Genomic DNA, 20,789 nt, shown 5'->3' on the forward strand with positions numbered 1-20,789 from the left:
AGGGATGGGGGGGCTGGAGTCCAGGCCCCAGCGTCCCCAACTGACGAGGGACCGCCCAGTCCGCAACAATCTGTCCCCGCCTCCGTCGGACACGTAAGCACGACAGAGGCCGTGGCTTCCGGCAGCTCCGGCGGGCTTTCCGGTTGTCCCGCCTACCCGACTTCCTTCCGGGGCGGAACTTCCTGGCCATTATTGATAGGTGCCGGACTGCAGAGCTGGTGGGAGGAGCACACAAAAGGTCAGTGTGGGTGGCCAGGCCTTACGCTCCTCCAAAGGGTACCCGGGAGGACGATCTTCCTCGCCCTGTTTCTTACTTCTTCCTCCCCGCGAGTCCTCGGTTTGCGCGGACGTCCTGGGCTTTTGGTACCACCACCCACCTGAGGCTCTTCCGCTTCCTCTTTCCCCAGGCTCCGCCCCCCAGCGTCCCGTGGCCATGACGACCGCCCAGCGGGACTCCCTAGTGTGGAAGCTCGCTGGGCTGCTGCGTGATTCCGGTGAGTGGATACACGGTTGATCTGGGGCTGGGGCAAGGTGGGGGTGCACCCTGCCTTCCAGAGACACTCCTCCCCTTAGAAGTCATAGAGTTACAGCTGTTTAAGGTTACGAGGTTCTGGCGTCAATTCTTTTTTTTTTTTTTTTTTAACTCCTCTAAAGTTTATTCTCTGGTGCCGTTGCTTACAGGGTCCTTTGTTTTTGACATTTCGAACCTTAGCCATCCTTCGAGACCCAACTCCAGTGCCACTTCCTCAACGTGTTCTCCGATACTCTTAAGAGGAAAGTGGTCTTTACTTGGCTGTAAATCTCTGGAGACCCGGGACTGGCATAATCATTGCTCTGTGGCAAAGCCCTTAGTAGAGTTAAAAGCACGAGATTTGCAGTCAGATGCACTTGGGTTGGAATCCCAACTCTTTCAAACGTGGCAAAGTTGTTTAAGTTTTCTGAGCTTCAGTTTTCCACGGCAGGAATATGACATAACGATTGTACTTAACTCAAATGGTCGTTGTGGGGATTAATCTTAACCCGCGTGAAGGGCTTGGGACAATGTTTGCATACTATGTAAGGGCTCAGAACTGGTGGCTCTTGTTACTACAGTTTCTTCTTTTAGTTCCTGGGCCCGGTGGAGCCACACGGTTGTTCAATGTGTGGTTGACATTCGTTGTGGTAGAACAAGTCTTGATTTGAGATCAGACAGAAGTAACAACTTACTGCAATTTATATAAGCTCAATTAGCGTTCTTCTCCAAGCCCCAGTTTCCATCTCTTTAAGGGGTGGTCAGTAGTGCCTCTCTTTAGGAGATGCCGATGAAGTTTAAATGAGGTAAAAAAGTTGTCTGCCATATACCACCTGATTAATGTTAGCCACTTGCCCGCTGTCTGTACTCGCATTGGTGGTGTCTGTGGAATCTCTCTTTAGAGCAGTTTTACTCTCTGACTTGTTTTATTAACTGTGTACATGTTTTATCTCTTCTATACTAGGAGGCTCTTTGAGGGTGAGAAGCGTCTTTGAACCCTGTCTGCGTCTAGCCTTAGTGTCTAGTACCTCAACATCCTTCATGTGAGGTTGCAGGATTTATCAGTTTGTTCAGCACAAATCTGACCTGGTGTTCCAGGGTTAGGGATGATGGTGTTTGTGTGTGTGTGTGTGACTATAAGAGGTAGCAAGAGATTTTAATGGTGCTGGCGTAGTTTTGTATCTTAATTGTGATGTTGGTTACAGGAATCCACGCCAATGCCAGACAAGTAGCAGAGAACTATAGGTACAGACCATTTTAGTTTCCTGACTTTGATATTGTGTCATATTTACATAAAATGTAAACATTGGGGGAAACTGGGTGAAGAATGTAGGGTACCTCTCTGTAATATTTTTGTAACATGTTTTGACTCTATTCTTGTTTTTTTTTTTAAAAAAAAAGTTAAAAAAAAATTTCTCCATGCCTACCTCATAGCTTTACTTCTTAGGTGCAGTGATTGGTACCAAGGTGATCAAAAGATGTCCTCAAAGATGACAGTCTTATTAGAGAGAGCAGTTTTAACATGGAGATGGTGAATAATGCTTCAGTGCTATAATGAGTGGTTCTTTTCTCTATGATATGCATTTTGGGATGGTTAGAAAATTTCTGTAAGTGTGAATATTACTTTTGCAATCAGAGAGGTAAAGATGAAACACGTGGGACACGTGGTTGGTTCAGCAGTGAAACACACAAGTCTTGATCTTGGGGTTGTGGGTTCGAGTCCCATGTTGGGTGCAGAATTTACTAAAGAAAAAAAAAAAGGTGAAACACCCAACCAGCTTTTATGTAAAGTGAGTGATTATAGTATAAAAGGACACCTGTGTCACGCACTGAGAAGCCTCTCTAGAGGAGGAAGGTCTCAACCTGGGCAGAGTGGAAGGGAATGTGCCAGAAAATGAGGAGTCTGTGAACCAAGCTGACTGTATTCCCAGCACCTTGAGTAGACCAGACTCTCTTGAGCAGATGGTGAAAGAAAATTAGAAAAAGTTGGTTGGCTGTAGTGAACACAAACTCCTGTCATCAGACTGAAGAGTTAGGATTTTTGTGAAGCTGGAGGGGAGCTGTGGAAGACTGTTGAGTAGGGAGGAGAGAGAATGACCTCAGCAGTGGGAGCTCTACTGTATGGATTGGAGTGGGTGTATCCCAGGGTCACAGAGTCTCAGAATAAAGGGAAAGACCCCTTTGTTGGGGTGCCTGGGTGGCTCAGTGGGTTAAAGCTTCTGCCTTCGGCTCAGGTCATGGTCCCAGGGTCCTGGGATCGAGTCCTGCATCGGGCTCTCTGCTCGGAGGGGAGTCTGCTTCCTCCTGTCTCTCTGCCTGCCTCTCTACTTGTGATCTCTGTTTGTCAAATAAATAAATAAAATCTTAAAAAAAAAAAAAGACCCCTTTGTCATGTTCTTCTTACTGTCTGCGCCTTTCCCTGCAGGCGATGTGGTCCTGTCCGGCTGTTCCACCCTGAGCTTGTTGACCGCCACCCTGCAACAGCTGAACCATGTATTCGAGCTGCATCTGGGGCCATGGGGCCCCGGCCAGACAGGCTTCGTGGCTCTGCCCTCTCACCCCGCCGACTCCCCTGTCATCCTCCAGCTTCAGTTCCTCTTTGATGTGCTGCAGAAAACTCTTTCCCTTAAGGTCCTGCGGTGGGAACGGTGTAGGGTGTGGGAAGAGCCCAAGAGCTGGGGGTGGGGAGGGGCAGGGGCGCGAGAAGTCTACAGGGCCCAGACCAAGAAGGCGTGAGAGCTGTGCGTGCCTGTGTGAGGGTGGAGAGGCCAAGGAAAGGGAGGTGTGTGGCCTTGGTGACATGAGGTTTTTTCTTTTAGCTGGTCCACATCCCTGGTTCTTCCCTCCCTGGGCCCATTAAGATTTTTCCCTTCAAGTCCCTTCGGCAGCTGGAGGTATGGAGTGTTGGGGGATGCCGGCATGTATAGCCCTGTTGGAAACAACGTTTTGGGAATGGGAGGAAGGGCCCCTCCCCTTTGGTGGGCAGGCCAGGCCTGAGTGTGTCCACTGCTCTGCAGTAACACGGCATCTTCTCTTTCATTTAACACTGCCTTCAACCATGGTTGGCTTTGTCATCTTTTCCCTCCCCGTAAAAGGGGAAGTGAGTTGAAGCCTCTGTCTTTTGTGAAATTCTGTCTGTCTCCCTCCCTCTCACCTCTCTCCCTCCCTCCCCCTCAGCTCCGAGGTGTCCCTCTTCATTGCCTCCGTGGCCTCTGTGGCATCTACTCCCAGCTAGAGACCCTGATTTGCAGCAGGAGCATCCAGGCCCTGGAGGTAAGGAGGATGAGGGCTGGGCCCAAATTCCCATTCTTAGGGACGTAGAGGACCACACTCTGCCATTCCCTGTTCTCTGCAGCCTTCCCCTCTTCCCGCGTCCCTTTGGACGGTGTCCTTGCCCCCTCTGTGGTGCTGCCAGAGTGCTGTGTACCCGTCTGTATGTTTATGGTCACCCTTACCATCTTATATTCAGTATTCTCATGTCCATCTCCCCATTTTCCCCAGAACAGACTCCTGGGGGCAGGACCCTGGGCTTGCTTTCAGTCTATCTCTGCAGGCCAAGTTTAGTATGTAAAGAATGAATGAATGGCTGGGGGACAATGGCTTGGAATGGGGAGGAGGGGACAGTGGAGGTAATGGAGCACCCTGTCTCAGGAGCTCCTCTCCGCCTGCGGTGGTGACCTGTGCTCTGCCCTGCCCTGGCTGGCTCTGCTGTCTGCCAACTTCAGCTACAACGCACTGACTTCCTTAGACAGCTCCCTGGTGAGTGCCTCAGAGGGAAGGGGGTTTGGGGAAAGACAGAGGGTGGGGTAAGGGGGGAGGGCCAGCTGGCTACCTGGAGGTATCTGATTGTCTGCTGCCCACCCCCTGCCCCAGCGTCTCTTGTCAGCTCTGCGCTTCCTGAATCTGAGCCACAATCAAGTCCAGGACTGTGAGGGCTTCCTGATGGTGAGTGTGAGCAGGCTGCTTGGGGCTGGCCTCACCTGGGGCTCTGATCATTCCACTCTGAACCTCTCTCCTGGACCTGGGTTTGCTCCCACCTTAGTCCTGTCCCTCACCCTCTCCCAGGTGGGGCTACATCCCGGAAGCCATACTCCTTGGGGACTCAGGCGGGAGCATAAGAGAAGCCAGCGATCAAATCTCAACTCCTAATCCTTGCGTGACTTGGGGCAAACTAAACTGGGGCCCTCTTATCTTGTCAAGCAGGAATCCTAGCTAGGAGTACCTGCTCTTATTGTATTAGAGCGGTCACGGAGATTGTGTGACGTTACTTAGCCCGGCGTCTAGCTCAGGAAAGGTAGCTTGGGGATGATGGTGAGGAACCTTCTCCCAGGCCTTGCTCTCAGAGACAAAGCTGGACAGCAGTTACTGTGGTGAGAACAGATTTTAGTCACACGCTAGTGCAGTACTAATAAGGCATCATGGTATGTAATCAGTAGTAAAACCATTTTAATTTGTAATAAACTTTAGGATGAGTAAATCTCAGATTTGATTTGTGCAGAGATTGCTAGATGTTTTAAAGGCAGAGTGAGGGAGTAGGCGTGAGAAGGCAGGGGCTTAAGCAGGTTCTCTCCTTCATGGAACTACTCCGTTTCCTCTGGAGTCAAGGAAGTGGAAATTTACAAAAAGCAGGAAGAGGGTGTTGGTCCATATGAAATCCATCTGGGTTTGCTACCTGGCGCTTTCCAGAGTTAGCCTCCTACCTTCCCACAGAGGCTGGGAGACAGGGGCTCTATCTTCAGCTGTTGACTGGAACAAACTGAATTCTCCTGGTAGCCTGGGTTATTCTAGGAGGGAAGGTAAGGGGCAGGAGTTGTCCTCCCAAGGATATGACCCTGAGCTATTAGGAACTATTCTAGGATTTGTTTAACTCTGTTGACTTTGTTGGGCTGGAGGATGGGATGAACTCATTTGTGCAGGGAGTATGTAGTCTTTTTAGGCCAAAGTTGAGGCCTACTTGAAAAGAAGGCTCAGAGAAGCCAGGCTTGAGTCTGGTCAAGGAGAAAATCTTTGTCACTACACCCACTCAGGACTTGTCTGAGCTCCACCACCTGGACATCTCCTATAATCACCTGCATTTGGTGCCAAGAATGGGACCCTCGGGTGCTGCTCTGGGGACCCTGATACTGCGAGGCAATGAGCTCCGGAGCCTGCAGGGTGAGTGGGTGGTATGAGGAAGGAGGCGAGGGGCCAGGGAGTAGGAGAGGGTGGGGCGAGTGTGAAGGGGTAGAGGGGCAGTGTGAGATTCAGCCTGGGACCCTCATGCCTCCAGAGCCTCAGGTGGGCCTGCAGGTAGGTCTGAGGTGCCCCGGCTTGTCTTTCTGCTCCACCCTACGTCAGCACTGCCCCCCCCCCCCCATGCTCTTCCTGCTTGCCTTCACCCCAGGCCTGGAGCAGCTGAGGAGCCTGCGGCACCTGGATGTGGCATACAACCTGCTGGAAGGCCACAGGGAGCTGACGCCTCTGTGGCTGCTGGCTGAGCTCCGCAAGGTGTGTCCTGAGCACTTCCAGGACCTCCCGGGACCCGGGAGCCAGCTTGGGACCTCTCCCTTCCTCCCAGGCTGATTTGGTGAGTGCCCTTCCTCATGGCCCATCTCAGTCTCCTCTTCTGCCCTTCAGCTCTACCTGGAGGGGAACCCTCTGTGGTTCCACCCCGCGCATCGAGCGGCCACTGCCCAGTACTTGTCACCCCGCGCCAGGGATGCTGCGGCCGGCGTGAGCTGTCTTCTCCTGTCCGCTCTGCCTTCCTTGTCCTGCCTGTCCTGCCCCCTCCTCCGCCCCCCACCCCACCCCAGCCCTGGGTGAGGGGCCACAGCCCAGGACTCCCTGCTTGTTCGGCAGCTGCCTCCCGCTGGTTCTTGTGGGGCAGGGAGGGCCCTCCTGGGTGGGCGGGCGGGCAGGTACTCAGCCACCGACTCGGCCCCTCCCCTTTTATCTTTGCCCAGTTCCTTCTTGATGGGAAAGTCTTGTCACTGACTGACTTGCAGGTTAGTGTGCTGGGAGCACCGGAAGTAGGCCATCCAGGACTGATTTGGGAGGACGTGACAGGGTGAGAGGGTGGGGGTCTCTCCGGGCAGCTACAGAGTAGGGCCCCTCCCTCAGCTAGCCCTGCGGGCAGTGGTGCAGCTCTGGCTCCAGCCCTGCTCTCCTTCCTGTTGTCGCTTGCCAGACCTCTACCTCCTCGGGGCTTGGCTCCTCCGCCCAACCTGTGCCATGGTCGGCGGGGAGTACTGTTGAAACCTCAGGTGGTCCTGACTTGAGTGACAGCATCTCCTCAGGGGGTGTGGTAGCCCAGCATCTGCCCCGGAAGGTCAAGGTAAACAGTGTCCTGGGCCCCCTTGTGCCTGGGCTCAAGCTCAAGTCCCTTTCTGGGGGCTTTGGTTTGCGGATGGGCTGGGGTTAGAAAGGCCTCATCCTTGCTTGTGGGTGGGGCTTTCTGAGTAAAGTTAGATATGTGGCCACAGACAGTGGGGCGGGTGGCCCAGTTCTAGAGCATCCATCCTGCGTCCACCTTCAGAGCCGAGTCCGTGTGAGGCGAGCAAGCATCTCGGAACCCAGTGATACCGACCCAGAGCCCCGGACTCTGGACCCCTCCCCAGCTGGTAAGTCAGTGGCGGCCCCAGCTGCCCTTGCCCTAAACTTGTCTTTTTTTTTTTTTTAGATTTTATTTATTTGACAGAGAGAGATACAGGAAGAGAGGGAACACAAGCAGGGGGAGTGGGAGAGGGAGAAGTAGGCTTCCCAGTGAGCAGGGAGCTTAATGTGGGGGGCTCGATCCTAGGACCCCAGAATCATGTTCTGAGTGGAAGGCAGACACTTAAGGACTGAGCCACGCGGGCACCCTGCCCTATTCTTGTCTTAAGGCTCCCGCCCCAGTCTGCCAGGTAGGAGGGATTCTGTTTGAGCTGGAGCAGAGCATTGCAGAAGGTCTCTTAGGCTTTCCTCCTCCTTTCTAGTTTAAGGAAAAAAGAGACCCTGGGCAGCATTTTTCAAAGTGTTTTTCTGGGAACTTGAATTGTATGGGATGTTGAAAGGTCACTTGCTGAAAAGATTGCATGGGAAAGGCTGGACTGACTGGAGTTAGTAGGCGTCCTCTCTGCAGGAAATCTCAGGACCACCAGCGCACTCCCATGTGTCTCGAGTCTCCCCAATAGCATATGCTGCGTGCTTCTGACTTGCCCATGAGCACAGGGCTCCATAGGACGCGCTTTGGGACATGCTGCTGAGGGGAAGCCTTGAGCCTCCCTCTGATCCCCAGCCCCCATCACATCGCACACCCTTTGACTTCACCCTAAGGAGCAGTTGCAGAAGAGGCTGGGGTCGTTGGGGGGTCGTGGTAAGGGCGCAGGCTCGCTAAGCGGTGCACCCCCCCCCCACCCCCGGCCCAGGACGGTTTGTGCAGCAGCATCGAGAACTCGAACTCATGAACAGCTTCCGGGAACGGTTTGGCTGTGACTGGCTGCAGTATAGGAATCACCTGGAGACCTCCGGTACCCCCGTTCTGGCTACCCCCAGCACCCCTGCCCTCAGCACACTGCCCCTGAGCCCAGGGTCTGTGCCTGGCCCTCCGCCCTCAGAGAAGGAGTCACCGCAGGGAATGGCAGAGGAGGTCAGGCTCCTGCCGGAGCCCCAGGAGGAAGAGGAGGTGGAAGAGCAGGGAAAAGAGGAAGAAGGAGAGGAGGAAGAGGAGGAGCAGGAGGAGGGCGAAGTGGAAGGTGAGCAGTGAGCGCTCATTCAGCACCCGGGCCAGGTGCTGGTGGGTGTATCTGGGAGACTGGGCCAACCCAGACTTTGGGTGGCTGACCCCTTCTGGATGGAGGGCCACCCCACAGGAGGGCGGAGTCGGGGATACCTCTCCCTTCTTACAGGGTTGCTCTCCTGGTCTCTCCTCAGCCGAACTGTGTCGCCCCATGTTGGTGTGTCCCCTGGAGGGGCCCCAGGGCGTGCGTGGTAGGGAGTGCTTTCTCCGGGTCACTTCCAGCCACCTGTTCGAGGTGGAGCTCCAAGCCGCTCGGACCCTGGCTCGGCTGGAACTCCAGAGCCTAGAGGCAGCCGAGGTGGAGCCCGAGAGCGAGGTAGCACTCGAGGTGAGCACCAGCGCTGGGGGTCCTGGAAGCGGGGCTGGGCTTGTCGCTGGAGCCCCCTCAACAGACGGCTGTTCGGTGCCGGGTGCTGGGTTGCGAGTTTCCCACAGTCTCTGGCTGGCACTTGGAGCCGAGCAGGGGAGCTGCGGGGGGGCGAAGTTGCGGTCTCAGACAGTTTGGAAGGCTGGGCTGAGGAGCGGGGCTGCTGAGCTAGTGTGGGTGTGAGCAAGAGCGTTTCCACGACATCCAGAGCTGCGGTTTCCAGATCTCTCTCATCTCCTCCCTCCTTTTTTAAAAAACTCTTTTATTTCTGCTCTTCTTTCTTTTCTTTTCTTTTTTTTTTTTTTAAATTTTTATTGTGTTCTGTTAGTCACCATACAGTACCTCATTAGTTTTTGACGCAGTGTTCCAGGGTTCATTGTTTATGCACCACACCCAAGGCTCCATGCAATCCGTGGCCTCCTTAATACCTGCCACCAGGCTCACCCAACCCCCACCCCCTCCAAAACCCTTGGTTTGTTTCTTGGAGTCCACAGTCTCTCTTGGTTCATCTCCCCCTCGGATTTCCCCCAATTCACTTTTCCTTTCCTTCTCCCCATGTCCTCCGTGTTATTCCTTATGCTCCACAAGTAAGTGAAACCATATGATAATTGACTGTCTCTGCCTGACTTATTTCACTCAGCATAATCTCTTCCAGTCCCATCCATGTTGATATAAAAGTTGGGTATTCATCTTTTCTGAGGGCTGCGTAATACTCCATTGTATATGTGGACCATATCTTCTTTACCCATTCGTCTGTTGAAGGGCATATCAGCTCTTTCCACAGTCTGGCGATTGTCAGCATTTCTGCTGTGAACACCGGGGTGCATATGGCCCTTCTTTTCACTACATCTGTATTTTTGGGGTAAATGCCCAGAAGTGCAATTGCTGGTTCGTAGGGTAGCTCTATTTTTAATTTTTTGAGGAATCTCCACACTGTTTTCCAAAGTGGCTGCGCCAACTTGCATTCCCACCAACAGTGTAAGAAGGTTCTCCACATCCTCTCCAACATTTGTTTTTTCCTGCCTTGTTAATTTTTGCCATTCTAACTGGTGTAAGGTGGTATCTCAACGTGGTTTTGATTTCAATTTCCCTGATGTCTAGTGATGAACATTTTTCCCTCCCTCCTTTTTTTCTACCCGGTACCCCACTTTGTGCGCAGGGCTCAGATCCGCTCCCCAGGGCCCCTGTCCTTGTTCTGCGTTTCTCCTACATTTGCCGTGACCGACAGCTGCGTCGCTATGTGGTGCTAGAGCCCGATGCCCATGCAGCTCTCCAGGTAACGGGGCCTAGGGTGAGGCTTAGGGGACTGGGGGAGGCCTGAAAGGCTGAGGGACAGGGTCCACTGCTCACAGCTGCTTCTGGCCCACCCTGTTTCAGGAGCTGCTTGCTGTGCTGACCCCAGCAGCCACCGCGGCTCAGCATGAGCTTGGGGAAGTGAGAGACCCGTTGGGGGGCAGACTCCAGTGTCTGCGCTGTGGCCATGAGTTCAAGCCAGAGGAACCCAGTTTGTTAGACAGTGAGGAAGGCTGGAGGCCTCTGTTCCAAAAGACAGGTACACGTTTTGCCCTTGACCTTCCTTCCCATGGGACTCCCACCGTTTCAGAGACGTTGGCTTTGAGGGAGGGAATATAAAGCAGGAACCCAGGGAAGGAAGAAGTGGGGACCAACTCTTCTGTCTGGAAGGAAAATAAAACTGTCTGGTACATTTACAAAAAAAAAAAAAAATGACAAGGCGCAAAAAAAGAAATTAGATCCTCTTTTTTTGCTCTTTAAAAGTCAGGAAATACAATCTCTGTAATTGTTGAAACATACTCATTATTTTTTCATAACTTGCAGGCTTTTTCTGCTTTTTTGGCTAATACTTGGAAACTCCATAAAAGCTGCTTACCCCTCACTGCATACTGGGTGTAGTGCTGTCCTCTGAGCATGTTTGGCTGTTGAGTAAGGTGCTTTGTGAGTTGGCTGAGGTTGTCCTGCCTTGACTGACCTTGTGAGCTACTTGAGATCAAGTGGTGCCTCATGGGATCTCTTCACACCCTGTTCTGTATTTTTTCCTCTGCAGATCAGTCAGAATTTTTTTTACAGATTTTAAAAAATCTCAAAAATTTTTTTTTCTTTAAGGATTTTAAAAAGAAAAGAGATGTCCTTGGTAGCATTTGTGTTGAAATGCATGACTTTTTAAAAAATATCTATCTATCGATCCATAGATAGCTATAGAGAGAGGGAGAAAGAGCATAAGCAGGGGGAGCGGCAGGCAGAGAGAGAGGGAGAAGCAGGCTCTCCATCAAGTAGGGAGCCTGATGCGGGACCCGATCCAAGGACTCTGGGATCATTGACTTGAGCCAAAGGCGGATGTTGTTTTTTTTTTTTTTTTTTTAATTTATTTATTTGACAGAGAGAGATCACAAGTAGACAGAGAGGCAGGCAGAGAGAGAGGGAAGCAGGCTCGCTGCTGAGCAGAGAGCCCGATGCGGGACTCGATCCCAGGACCCTGAGATCATGACCTGAGCCGAAGGCAGCGGCTTAACCCACTGTACCACCCAGGCGCCCCCAAAGGCGGATGTTTAACCAACTGAGCCACCCAGGCAACCCAAAATGCATGACTTTTATTAGCCACTTTGTTTTCCTGGCAGCAGCTGGAACAGGAGTTTAAAATTTATTGAGAAAATGGACCCTTCACTCTTCCCAACCCTGAACCTCCCCAGAGGTCCAGAAGCACAATGTGTGCAGTGGAAACAGCCCCATCCTCTTTGAGACCTTTTTGTACTGTGTAGGGTTGTATGGCCCCTGGGGTCCCTTCAGTGGGTCATTATTATTGGACATTGCTGTATGCTATGTTCTCCTTTTTTTTGAGCCTTGGTTACCTTATCTGGAGCAAGAAGAGCGTGAACTCACCCTCTGTGCTGTTAGATTTAATTTTTTTTTTTTTTTTAAATTTATTTGAGAGAGAGAGAGAGAGAGAGATCACAAGTAGACTGAGAGGCAGGCAGAGAGAGAGGGGGAAGCCGGCTCCCCGCTGAGCAGAGAGCCCGATGCGGGGCTCGATCCCAGGACCCTGAGATCATGACCCGGGCCGAAGGCAGAGGCTTAACCCACTGAGCCACCCAGGTGCCCCTGTGCTGTTAGATTTAAATGTCACAAGGAGACATCAGGCAGAGTGTCTGGCACAAACCAGAGGTTCTGTGTAAATGGCAGCTGCTGCTGCTCCAGCCGCAGCCGCACGGTCTTGGACAGGGTGTGTCAGGATTCTTGTTGTTTTATCTAAAGAGAGAGAGAGAACACAGGCAGGGGGAGTGGCAGCAGAGGGAGAAGCCGCATCCCTGCTGACTTGATCCCAGGACGGTAGAATCATGACCTGAGCTGCAGGCAGACAGTTAGCCGCCCAGGCACCCAATTCTTTTTTTTTCTTTTTTTAAGAGTTTATTTATTTGAGAGAGTGCAGCGGTCTCATGAGTGGGGAAAGGAGCAGAGAGAGAGGGACAGGCAGACTCCCTGCTGAGCGTGGAGCCCGACAAGGGCCTCATCCCAGGACCCTGTCAAAGGGTCCAGCATATGCCCATGACAGCTGCTCGGAGAATGTTTCCTATCTCACTGCCGATCCCTGACCTGGATCCTTTTTTTTTTTTCTTAATTTTATTTATTTATTTGACAGACAGAGATCACAAGCAGGCAGAGAGGCAGGCAGAGAGAGAGGAGGAAACAGGCTCCCTGTTGAGCAGAAAGCCCAATGCGGGGCTCGATCTGAGGACCCTGGATCATGACCTGAGCCGAAGGCAGAGGCTTAACCCACTGAGCCACCCAGGTGCTCCCCCTGACCTGGATTCTTTACCTGATCCCATCACCCATCCTGACGACCCTATAGGACAGACACTGTCTGTGCTCCCTTATATATCCCTTATTATAGAAGAGGAACCAGGCTCAGAGAGCTTAGGTGACTTGGGATTGCTTAGATGACAGCCGTTAAGTGACGGAGCCTGGAATTGGACCCATACCTGGCACCCTGCCTTCCTGATCTGTTGATCTGGGGCTTTTAGACGAGGCTGGTGGAGCTTCAGAGCACATGATAGCCCGAGGCTGTGGAAGGGGGCCAGAGCAGGGTCTGGCTGAGTTTGGTCCTCTCTGAGAAGGCCTAAAATAAGAAGGTGGGGTATAGTTTGAGGTGACTATGGGCCCTGGGTCTGGGTTTGCTCCTCGCTCACTGGGATGGAGAGCGATTGGTAAACTGGCCTGCCCAGGAAGTGGAGGGGGCTTGTTGGTAGTGGTGTGGATCCTAGGAAGCTGGCGATGTCGACCGAGGTGAGTCTAAGAGGGGCTGGGAAGCATGACACAGTGGGGGATTGTGGTGCTGTGTGTGGGGCTTCACAGGGACTGTGCTCATGCTTCCAGAATCTCCTGCCGTGTGTCCAAACTGTGGTAGTGATCATGTGGTTCTCCTGGCTCGGTCCCTGGGAACCACCGACAGGGAGCACAGACAGGACGAACGATCGCCAGCTACCTTGCAGACGGCCAGCCCTGTCCGTGACCCTCCTGACCACAGTGACCACAGCAGTAGGGCTGACGGGACCCCGTCGCAGGCACCGGTCTCCCGAGAGCACCACAGTTGGAGCCTCAGTCCCCGTGAGTAGTGGGGAAACGGGACCAAGGTGGTTTAGGGAGGCGGGAGAGCGCAGTGGTAGCCTGGGCAGGCTGATGGTCCACTGCTCGCCCCCAGCCCCTGAGCGCCGCGGCCTCCGCTCTGTGGACCACCGACTCCGGCTCTTCCTGGATGTCGAGGTGTTCGCCGATGCCCAGGAGGAGTTCCAGTGCTGCCTCAAGGTCTGTGCCAGCCCGGCGCTGCCCTGCACTCCTCACTGGCCAGAGTGCCCGCTGTGTCCCCCGCAGCCGACGGTGTCTGCACAGGGGCTCTGGAAGCTCCGGGTCAGGCGCCCAGTTTCAGCTTCTGCAGTCACTCGCAGTGTGGCCGTGGACACGGTCCTGGACGGTGACCTGTCGTTGGCACTCTGCTGCGGGGATGGCGATGCCTACCTCAGAGAGTGTGCTAGCATCAGTGAGCACCGGGGTCTGGAAGCTGCCCAGCCTGCCACCTGACTCACGTGGGGCCTTCTGTCACTACTACAAGTACACGGTGTTATCGGTCCCTCTGCGAGCACCTGGCATTGGCAAGACACTAGGGTTTAGAGTAAAGCAGTCTTGCCATCTGTCTTATATTTTGGTGTGAGAAACCCGATGATCATGAGCTAGGAACGTGCTAGAATCAGGCTGAGGCATCGGATCCAGCTAGAGTGATGGGGCCTTCGCTTCTTGGGGAGCCAATCTAAGATCTAATCCAGGTCTTGAAGGATGAGTTCTTGGGGGATGGGGGGTGATGTGGGGAAAGGAAGCACCACCTGTGTCAGGGTCCTAAAGGAGGGGCAGCTAGTGGGGAAAAACTGTTGCCTTTGTGGTGGCAGGGGGTGGGGTTGGGGGGTGGCAGGGGGTGGGGTCAGGAGGGAGCAGGGACCCTGAGGGGCAGGCAGGGGCCTGTTTGTGGCTAGCCTCAAATGTCTGCCAGGGAGCTCGGACTTGATCCCAAGGGCCGCAGGAGCCCCGGAGGCAGGGGAGCTGCCGTTGGTTTTGTTCTGCTGGAGTTCTGCCAGGAGTCTGGCTGAGTGTGGAGGGTTGGTCAGAGGGGGTGCGATGCCAGGCAGGGAAACCCCTTGAGCCCGCCTGCAGGCCAGGACGCGGGGGTGGCAGGTGAGGCTGGATGTGTGAGTAGTGGGGAGGGTCGGCCGTAGTGACCGTGCTCAGCCCGGCAGCTGCCTCCCTGTCCCCTCTTTCTCATCACCTTCCTTTTCCCCTTAGGTGCCACTGGTGTTGGCAGGCCATGCTGGGGAGTCTGTGTGTCTTGTGGTGGTGTCTGACCTCAGGCTTTATGTGTTGAAGGTGACTGGGGAGATATGGTGAGCAAGTGGGGCCGCCAGGGACGGGGCAGGGCTCCCGCTGGGTGTCCCGCCACTCACTCTTTGCCACCGCTCTGGCCCTCCCTCCCTACAGCGGGCCTCCAGCTAGCTGGCTGCAGCCAGCCCTGGCCGTTCCCCTGCACGACCTGAGCGGCATCGAGCTGGGGCTGGCAGGACAGAGTCTGCGGCTGGAGTGGGCTGCTGGGGCAGGCAGCTGTGTCCTGCTGCCCCGAGATGCCAAGCGTTGCCGGGCCTTTCTAGATGAGCTCACCGGTGAGGGAGGGAAGAGACACGGAAGGGAGTGGTGGGGAGTGTGAGTGGGGGTTGAGGGGTCACAGCTGCCCACGTCTCAAGGCCACGGTGGAGATGGACAGGTAGCGGGACTCATCCCCTATAGAGGTTTCTGGAATCTAGAAGTTGAAATCCGGAAGGTCCTGAGAGGTGGAGAGGTTGGGATGGAAGAGCTGGAGTCTCTGAGGTTCCCTGTCCCTGGCTGGCTCCGTCCAGATGTCTTACAGGCTCTGCCCCCTAGCTGGAGGAGCAGTGTCCGGGCCACGGAGGAGGAGGTGACCCCGAAGCACCGCCTCTGGTGAGTGGATAGGAGATTGAGGCTGCGGTTGGTGCCCAACAGCTGCTCCAGGAGTCCGGGCCCCCTCCACAAGCCCCCACTGGGGTTGGGCCCTGAGCTTGTGGGCCAGCCTGTGGTCATGCTCACGCTTCCTGACTCTGCCTGTGTTCGTCCTCCCTGCTCCTCTCTGTATTTCCTACCACTGGGCTTACCACTCCTTCCCCCCAGGCCGTTGCTGGAGAGAGACCCTTCCTCAGAGCCTCCCCTGTTCTTCTACCTTCGGGTGTTCCTGGTGGAAGGTGAGGCTTCGGTCTTCTGTCTTGCCTCAGGCCCCTAGATAGGTGCCCACATTGTGCCTCTGTGCCCTTGAAGCATTTTCAGTTTCTGGAATCTGGACTTCTTTCACAGGCGCACCCAAATGACAGCCTCGGTCTTCTGGCCTCTCTGAATGGGGTGACAGGTTTCCTGGGCCCTCAGAGACCTTTGCTTTGAGGTTAGGCTTTCTGTGATGTGGAGCAGATGGGCTGGGTCTGATCATCCTGTCAGAGGAGTGTGGCGATTTTCTTAGCAGGCTGAGTACGGGGCAGTTTCCTTTTGTCTTTGGCCTTAGAGGTTTTGGAGTCTAGAGATGCCAGGAGTTGGAAAAAAAGGAGAGCTGGCCTCCAGGGGCTGCTCCGTGACCACCTTGGCATGGTGTGGTTCACCCCTCTTGAGTGGCACCAGGAGGCCGCCCCGGGGATCTGGGCTCCTCTGTGGCTTTCCAGTCTGGGTCTCACCCTGTCTCTTTCCCTCCAGGCTCTGCCACCTGCCCTGTGTCTCTGTTGATGACTCTGTCCACCCTGTACCTGTTAGAGGAAGACCTTGCAGGCTCCCCGGCGGAGCCCGCTCTTCCGGCAGCTTCTGGTGAAGCCTCTGAGACGTCCCTGCCCTCAGGGCCAGGCCCCTCTGTGCGTGTCAGGGAGCAGTGGCCCCTCAGCAGCTTGAGCTCCGTGCTGCTCTATCGCAGCGCCCCAGGGGACCTGCGGCTGGTCTTTTACGATGAGGTGTGCCCACAGGCATGAGAGAGGGACAGGGAGAGGCGGGGGCGGGGTGGAATTGCGAAGGGCAGTTGTGGTGGAGGGAACATGAAGAAGTGGGGTGTGAGGAGCTGGGGGGCTCGCTGGGTTTGGAGGAGCAGCAGACAGAGAGGGCAGCTGCTGTGGGCAGTGGAAGCCTGAGGACCTGGAGCCCAGCTTGTGTCAGCGAGAGGCCTTCAGTAACGCACCGGCTGCTGTTGGCGTTCACGTATGAAGGGGCCCCAGGTGCCAGCCCTTTGTTCTTCCCAGACTCCGTGGGACAAGGTTCTGTCTTTAGGCCTATTACAGATGGGGAAACTGAGGCTTGGGGGCATTAACCAGTTTGCCCAGGTCACAAGTGGTCGATCTAGGAATCGAACTCCAACCAGATTTTTGGAGTTGAGTCCAGACCTTATGTTCTGGAAAACGGGGAATTAAAGAAACAAGACAGTACACATGGAAGCCTTCTGCGTGGGGCCTTCAGTAAGTGTTCTGCTTAAAAAGCTCGAAGTCTGGGTCTTCTGTGGAGGGCCACAGGCCTGGGGCAGGAAGCAGGCCTTGAAGCAGGGAGGGGCGGCAGATCCTCCACGAGTCTCCCCTCACTACCACTTGCTTTCCAGGTGTCCCGGCTGGAGAGTTTTTGGGCCCTTCGTGTTGTGTGTCCAGAGCAGCTGACGGCCCTGCTGGCCTGGATCCGGGAGCCCTGGGAGGAGCTGTTTTCTATCGGACTCCGGATGGTGACCCAAGAGACTCTAGATCTGGATCGGTGAGGCTTCCCTGCCAAGCCCGCCCCGGCCTTGGAGCCATGGCTGCCGAAATTCTCTGTCCCAAGTCTGGCTGCCAACTTCTCCAGCCGTGGGCGATCGTCAATGAGGCCCCAGATGGCCCACGGCTCAAGGCGTGGTGAGAGAAGTCGCCTGGCATGGTCTAGCCCAAGGGGACAGGCTACATGGGCAGTAGGAATGTTTCTCCTGCACTTTTTCTCAGGTATCAATAAAATGGTTTCCCTTCCAGTTGCCACGGGGAGTGTTTCCGTGTGTCACTCAGGCAGTCTGCTCTTCTCCGCTTCTGACAGAAACCGCCCTGCCCACAGCTCTCCCTCAGTGGATAGCCCAAGCCTTGTCAGTCCCGTAAGCCCGCATCTCCAGACCCCCTCTGCCCCAGGCGATGGGAGCAAGTGGGATCCCTGACCCACGGGCGCCAGGCCTCTGCCAGCCGTGCCTGTTACGGGGACCTGACGTGGAAAGAACAAACGGCTGGGCCAGCTGGGTTCTCGTTTTCTCATTCCAGCGGGCCCAATCTCCGCCGCTGGCAGTGGGTGCGCAGTGTGGGGGGTGTCTAGGGAGTAGGTGTGTGGACTTTGGGCCGTGGAGGGAGTGGTCGCCTCCTCTCAGCCCTGCCTGGTGCATCCCAGAGGCCTGGTCGGGTGGACCCCATGCTATCACCTTTGTCCCCACTGCCACGGTGATCCATTCAGGGGTGCTCACGTGACTGGTTTGGTTGCTGGAGCACCCAAGAAAGAGGTATACTTTCCCTGTGAGGGGTGCTGAGAGGGTGAGCCCGGAGCTGCCGGCCTTGGGAGGGCTTGAGGTGGGGAGAGCTTTCCTGAGAGCGGAGCCGTGCAGAGAGAGGCAGAGCTGAGGTCAGGGGCACACAGGGCAGGTTCTGGTGGTGTCTTTGGAGTTCTTGGATCCAGCTGTGCCTGCAGGCAGGTGCCCCTGGGACTTCAGATTATGTGAACTAAAGGAGACCCCCTCCTGTTTCTTTTCCTTCTCTCTCTCTCTCGTTGGCCTAGACTAATTGAATCAAATAATGCGCCACGGAAAGGGTCCTAACTGCATAAATCCCCACTCTGACGTGAGCTGGCCTGACTTGGGATTTGATTTTTGCTCCTGAAAATGAATGTAGGAGTGGTGCCCACATGTTTGTGTAGAGAGGCCCTGGGAGGAAGGCTTGGGCAAGGAGCCTTGGAGACTCTGCAGGCCGCCCTTGTGTGCAGAGGGTGGGCTCTGGCCGAGTCTTCTGGGTGGTTTTGGAGAGGCTCTTCTTTACCAAGCCCTTAATATGCAGGCCACTGAACCGGGTGCCTAGTGATGGTCTCTGCTCCTCATGGGGGGTCTTGGGAAAGGGGTGACGTCTTGTTACAGGAAATAGGCTTAGAGAAGTTAAACAACGCATCCAAGGTCACATCAGTGAAGGGAGGAGCCCTGCTGTGTCCAGGCTCATGTGACTTCACAGCCAGGGCAGTCTGCAAACCACGGAGCCTCCCTGCCTCCCCTTCCCTGCCTCTGCTGGGCCTCTGTGCCCAGCCCCACTCACAGAGAGGGAGCCCGGCCCACTCAGCCATGCACAATCCTCCACTTGTCCAGGACGGGCAAGCCGGGTGGACTGTACGTATCTGAAGCAGTGAGATGTTAGGTGACGTATTCATTCATGGGTGATTTTCACCCCTTCGTGCTGAACTGTAGGGAACAAAGATGCCAATCTTTAGGCATTAAGTCGGAGAGCTAAGCAGTAGGAAGAGGTTTGAAAGGAACCATAGAAGGATATCAAGAGCTCTGCAATGGGAGAGGGGAGAGTTTTTAGAGAAGGGCGTTAGGAGCAGTGTAGGAACAATTCCCCTTTACACTGGGGCTCTCGGGGTGGAGGGGCCCTGGGCCTATCTCTGTGTTTGGAATTACGGAGGACAGTGACCTGTCAGGTGCTCCCTGCGCCACCAGAGCACATGGAGGTGGCGTTTTGGAAGCACTTGGCAGGTTAGTTGCCCAGATTTCTCCTGAATGGAGAAGGGAGGGGGTCCAGAGGATCCTGTGGGTGGCTGGGGTGCAGGGAAGTCAGGGGAGAGCAGGCAGAGAGCTTGCCAGCCGGTTGTTGTAGGAATCCAGCAGGAGGATGATGGAAGCCCAGGCCCCAAATGGGGATGTGAGCAAGTTAGACTGGAATAGAAGGAATTTTGAAATCACCGAAAAGGCTGAGTTGACTTGAATGATATTGGATCAACTCTGTTGACTGGAAACGGGGGCTCCTTACAAAGATAAAGTTATCAAGAGAAAGGTCATTTTTGCATACCTGAGTTTAGAGGACTGCCCTATCTCTGAGATTTCTATTACCATTGCAAGGTCAACATAGGAGGGTCTGGAAGGTGTGGACCTAGAGAGCAGGGGGGTGTGGTTTCTTTATGGTGAACTGGGGGTTGCGCCTTTCTCCCCCACTAGAAGGCCTTTGATTTGGGGTTCATGGGGAGGGATGTGTCCTGAAAACTCGGTCAGGCCTCACTGAAAGCTGTTTTGGGAATGTCCAAGGTGGAGCCTGGGGTTGGGGTGTTTTGTAGGCTAGAGAAGACCGGGTTGGGCTCCTGGGGCCCAATTCCACCCTTGACCCAGCCAGCCCTCTGCAAACCCTGGGACCCCAGAAGACGGAATTGTTGGGGAAATAATCTGTGCACTGGAGGGCAGTCACTCAGCCTCCTGCCCTGCAAGAGCAAAAGTACAGTAGAGAAGCCCCTGGGTCCTAAGGAGGGGAAGGAAATGTGGGACCCTAGGAGGTAGAAGCCTTTGATACTGGTTAGAGCTCGCTCCTTAGTTCTACTTACCCTTCCTCCCTCTCTCCCTCCCTCCCTTCCTCCCTTCAGTCCTTCCTTTTGATTTTATTTGAGAGAAAGAATTGAGTGTACGACTTGGGGGAGGGGCAGAAGGAGAGGGACAAGCAGACTCCATGCTAAGTGGGGAGCCTGCTGTGGGGCTCAGTCCCAGGACCCTGAACATGACCTGAGCAAGAAGTCAGACGCTTAACCGACTGGACCGCCCAGGAGCCCCCGGTGCTGCCTTCTCTGACCCTCGTGCGGGTCAGCATTGTTCCTGTCCTGAAACATGTTCGTTACATATTCATAAGTATACTGAATGGGTGAGTTTATTTATTCCTTCACTTGACAGAGATTAATAGGACACAGGTCCTACTGCAGAGCCCATTAGAGCATGTGTCAGGGCAGGAGGCTCATAAACCACTCTCAGGAGAGCAACTACCTTCTCTGGGCCAGGACTGCTGAGAGGGGACGGCGAGGGCAGCCCTGAAAGCTCCCTGGAAGATTTATAGAGGCACACCTCTAGATAAGGAGGATGGTAATGATCCAACAGCTATGGCTCAGTGAGCCCTTCTTTCGCCCGTGTGTTGTTTAAAGCATCTCATTTCCCCAAGTGTTTATTACAGTGCTTTGGTCACAAGACCTAGAGCTTAAGGAAAGAGTTTAAGGAAAGAGCCCTGTGTATGGAAATGACCTGGACTGGGAAGGCTGGTGCTGAGGCCCCAGAGGTTCCACCACGTCGTGGAACCAGATGGTCTCTCTTTCTTCCCCTCCCGCAGCAGGACCCTGGTCTGGTTGAAGCAGTGCGCATCTTGGAACCGGCCAGTCAGGAAATGCTGGCTAGGGTAGACGGCCCTCGGTGACAGGCCTGCACGAGGATGGAGGGGCCCAGAAAGGACAGTGCAGAGGTTCGGAAAACAAGTTCACCTACTTCTGTTTGCTCAGAGCTGGCCTGAATTTCTATTTGAAGCAAATTAAAACTTCCCAAAAATATGAGGTCACTTTCTTGGCGG

The 20,789-nt window shown here is 54.5% G+C and overlaps 1 protein-coding gene across 1 annotated transcript; it reads left to right on the forward strand.

Annotated features, from left to right (window-relative positions):
* The first annotated feature begins 160 nt into the window (after nt 1-160).
* Nucleotides 161-17,213, forward strand: LOC123951098 (serine/threonine kinase 11 interacting protein). Its single transcript, XM_046019765.1, has 25 exons — nt 161-238; nt 408-494; nt 2,937-3,142; nt 3,331-3,405; nt 3,689-3,784; nt 4,163-4,270; nt 4,385-4,456; nt 5,539-5,665; nt 5,895-5,998; nt 6,128-6,223; nt 6,454-6,495; nt 6,678-6,824; nt 7,026-7,110; nt 7,897-8,223; nt 8,402-8,595; nt 9,794-9,910; nt 10,012-10,186; nt 13,021-13,251; nt 13,346-13,449; nt 14,476-14,573; nt 14,668-14,846; nt 15,081-15,162; nt 15,370-15,440; nt 15,937-16,184; nt 16,817-17,213. Exons 2-25 carry the CDS (start codon nt 434-436, stop codon nt 16,964-16,966), a joined length of 3,195 nt encoding a protein of 1,064 aa, XP_045875721.1. The 5' UTR covers nt 161-238; nt 408-433; the 3' UTR covers nt 16,967-17,213.
* The last annotated feature ends 3,576 nt before the right edge of the window (nt 17,214-20,789 follow it).

Source organism: Meles meles, chromosome 9, assembly GCF_922984935.1.
Source record: "Meles meles chromosome 9, mMelMel3.1 paternal haplotype, whole genome shotgun sequence".
Taxonomy (NCBI): domain Eukaryota; kingdom Metazoa; phylum Chordata; class Mammalia; order Carnivora; family Mustelidae; genus Meles; species Meles meles.